This window comes from Ovis canadensis, chromosome 5 (genome assembly GCF_042477335.2).
Source record: "Ovis canadensis isolate MfBH-ARS-UI-01 breed Bighorn chromosome 5, ARS-UI_OviCan_v2, whole genome shotgun sequence".
Taxonomy (NCBI): Eukaryota; Metazoa; Chordata; class Mammalia; order Artiodactyla; family Bovidae; genus Ovis; species Ovis canadensis.
In genome coordinates, this window is record NC_091249.1 from 53,741,382 (window position 1) to 53,744,651 (window position 3,270).

At 37.6% G+C, this 3,270-nt stretch overlaps 1 protein-coding gene across 1 annotated transcript; it reads left to right on the forward strand.

Annotated features, from left to right (window-relative positions):
- The first annotated feature begins 1,691 nt into the window (after positions 1–1,691).
- LOC138441767 (olfactory receptor 2G3) lies at positions 1,692–2,636 on the forward strand. Its single transcript, XM_069592841.1, has one exon. It carries the CDS (start codon positions 1,692–1,694, stop codon positions 2,634–2,636), a length of 945 nt encoding a protein of 314 aa, XP_069448942.1.
- Positions 2,637–3,270: the final 634 nt, after the last annotated feature.

Consider the following 3,270-nt stretch of genomic DNA (forward strand, 5'->3'; position numbering starts at 1 on the left):
ACTGCTGTCATTTCCAAGAGTTTTCAGTCCATTTGCATTACAAGGTCACTAGTTTATATAATAAGAACTATCAAAATGTTCCTCACTGAACTCCCTGACAATAATTTTTCCACATCCATCTATAAATCATTACCAGGCCAATATTTCCAAAACAGAAATAGATAATATCATTCTCCTGTGTGCTCATAAGCCTCCAAAGACATTTCATTGTTTGCACAATGAAGTTAACAACTACCTTGCTCAGAAATTTCTACAATTTGGCTTCAAATACTTTTTTTCTAGGCAAAACTTTAGCACTCACTTTTTTGCTTCTTATAAAGGCAACTGAATTATCCACACATGTTCTACTTGTGTTTACCAAGTGATCTTGAAATTTCTTCACCTTTCACATAAGCTCTTTTCATTTTTGCTTGTAATCTGTTTTATGCTTTTATCATGTTGAATGTTAAGGAGTTTTTCAAACAAACTACATTTATAGAGCTAGTATATTTAGCTCTTCATTAATAATGTATATTCTCTTGAGTATGATATTTTCTGCATTGAATATTGGGAAATTTTAGCCAGCTTATTTATATAATGTTGCTTCAAAATGTAACTAAAAAATAATTTTTATTTTTGGCACTTCAATAATTGAATGAACATATATAATTTGATTTATATTATATAATTTGGCTCCTCAAGCATTCCTTTTGCATTCCCTCCTAGTTATTTCCAATGTTTTCTCAAATGCAAAAATTGATCTTATATCCCTTCCCATCCTAGTATTACCAATCTTTAAACATATTATTTTAGTTAGTTTTATACATACTTTCCTAGACTTCATATTTCAAAATGATATTTTTCAACTATTATTTTGCAAAATCTATTTGAAAATGATTTACTTAGATCATACTTTTAAATTTATCTTTAAATTTGAATTGTTTATCACTAAACTATTCAATTTTGCTTTGTCTGTCTAGATATACAATTAAACCCATGACTATCTTACTTTCTCTGTTTAGGCAGTGATTAGAGACGAGAGTTTAAGAGTGTGTGTATGTAGGGGGAAGATGCAAAGAAATTTCCCATCTCCATTTGTGCCTATGATAAAACCTGAATATCATATTTTGCATGCAGATTTTGTCAACAGTTAAAAACCATGATATGCTGCTTACTTTGAGAGACACCTGATTTCAGAAGTAAGTAGATCATTTCACATTTCTTGATATGCACACAAATATCCACTTTGAGTGACTTTAATAATCTGTTTCCAGATAAACCCAACACTGAAAGCATTTATGATTTTTAAAGAAGAGTCATTGGACTGAAATGAACTAACATGGATTAATGTTCCGAGTCAGTTACACATTGCTCAGTTGCTTCAGTCCTGTCTGACTCTTTGCAACACCATAGACCAAGCTTCTCTGTCCATAACATTTTCCTGGAAAGAACACTGGAGTGGGTTGCCATTTCCTTCTCCATGGGATCTTCCCAACCCAGGGATCCAATCTGAGTCTCCTGCACTGTAGACAGATTCTTTACCACTGACCCACTAAGGAAGCCCAGTAACACATTGGGGATGAAAAATTAACAGGTTGGACAAGTCAGTCTTCTTGATCCTTTCAGCTCATACATTCTGTGATTCTGGGATGAGCTGTTTCAAATGTATTTGTTTTTATTCTTCTTTTAGCAGGTACAGTTCCCTCTAGAGGATGGAAAAAGCCAACGAGAGTTCTCTGATTGGTTTTGTCCTTCTAGGATTCTCAGACCACCCTCGCCTAGAGGCTGTGCTCTTTGTAATTGTCCTTTTGTTCTATCTCCTGACCCTTGTGGGAAATATCACCATTATCATCATCTCATATCTGGATCCTCCTCTTCATATCCCTATGTACTTCTTCCTCAGCAACCTCTCCTTTCTGGACATCTGCTTCACTACTAGCCTTGCACCTCAGACCCTAGTTAACCTGCGAGGACCAGAGAAAACCATCACTTATGGTGGTTGTGTGGTACAACTCTATAGTTCTCTAGCACTGGGCTCAACCGAGTGTATCCTCCTGGTTGTGATGGCCTTGGATCGCTATGTTGCTGTTTGCAAACCTCTTCACTATGCGGTCATCATGAACCCACGGCTATGCCAGCAGCTGGCCTTTATCTCCTGGCTCAGTGGTTTGACCAATTCCTTGATTCATGCAACCTTTACTTTGCAGTTGCCCTTTTGTGGCAACCACAGGCTGGATCATTTTATTTGTGAAGTACCAGCTCTCCTTAAGTTGGCTTGTGTGGATACCACCATCAATGAGCTGGTCCTTTTTGTTGTTAGTATCCTGTTTCTCCTAATCCCCCCAGCACTCATCCTTATCTCCTATGGCTTCATAACTCAAGCAGTGCTGAGGCTCAAATCAGTGGAGGCAAGGCGCAAAGCCTTCAGCACCTGCTCCTCCCACCTTACAGTGGTGATCATTTTCTATGGCACCATAATTTACATGTACCTGCAACCAAGCAACAGTTATGCTCAGGACCAAGGCAAGTTCATCTCACTTTTCTATACCATGGTGACCCCCACCTTAAATCCTATTATTTATACTTTAAGAAACAAGGATGTGAAAGATGCTCTGAAGAAACTTCTCATGGGAAAACTGTGCTCTCTACAGACATGAAGTGCAAGGAAGTGATCACAAGTCATGTAGTTACTCAGTTTCTACTTAGCCAAAACACTCTTCTCAATTTTACACAAATTAAATTATTGTTCACTTGTTTTATCTACATAAGGAATCTTCTCTTCTTTTATGTGTAAATAACAAAATGTATATATCTTATTTGTTGCGAGCTTGAACCATGGGAGTAAAGTAATGCTCAAAATTCTCCAAGCCAGGCTTCAGCAATATGTGAACCATGAACTTCCTGATGTTCGAGCTGGTTTTAGAAAAGGTAGAGGAACCAGAGATCAAATTGCCAACATCCGCTGGATCTTGGAAAAAGCAAGAGAATTCCAGAAAAACACCTATTTCTGGTTTATTGGCTATGCCAAAGCCTTTGACTGTGTGGATCACAATAAACTGTGGAAAATTCTGAGAGAGATGGGAATACCACATCACTTGACCTGCCTCTTGAGAAATCTGTATGGAGGCCAGGAAGCAACAGTTAGAACTGGACATGGAACAACAGACTGGTTCCAAATAGGAAAAGGAGTATGTCAAGGCTGTATATTGTCACCCTGCTTATTTAACTTATATGCAGAATACATCATGAGAAACGCTGGACTGGAAGAAACACAAGCTGGAATCAAGATTG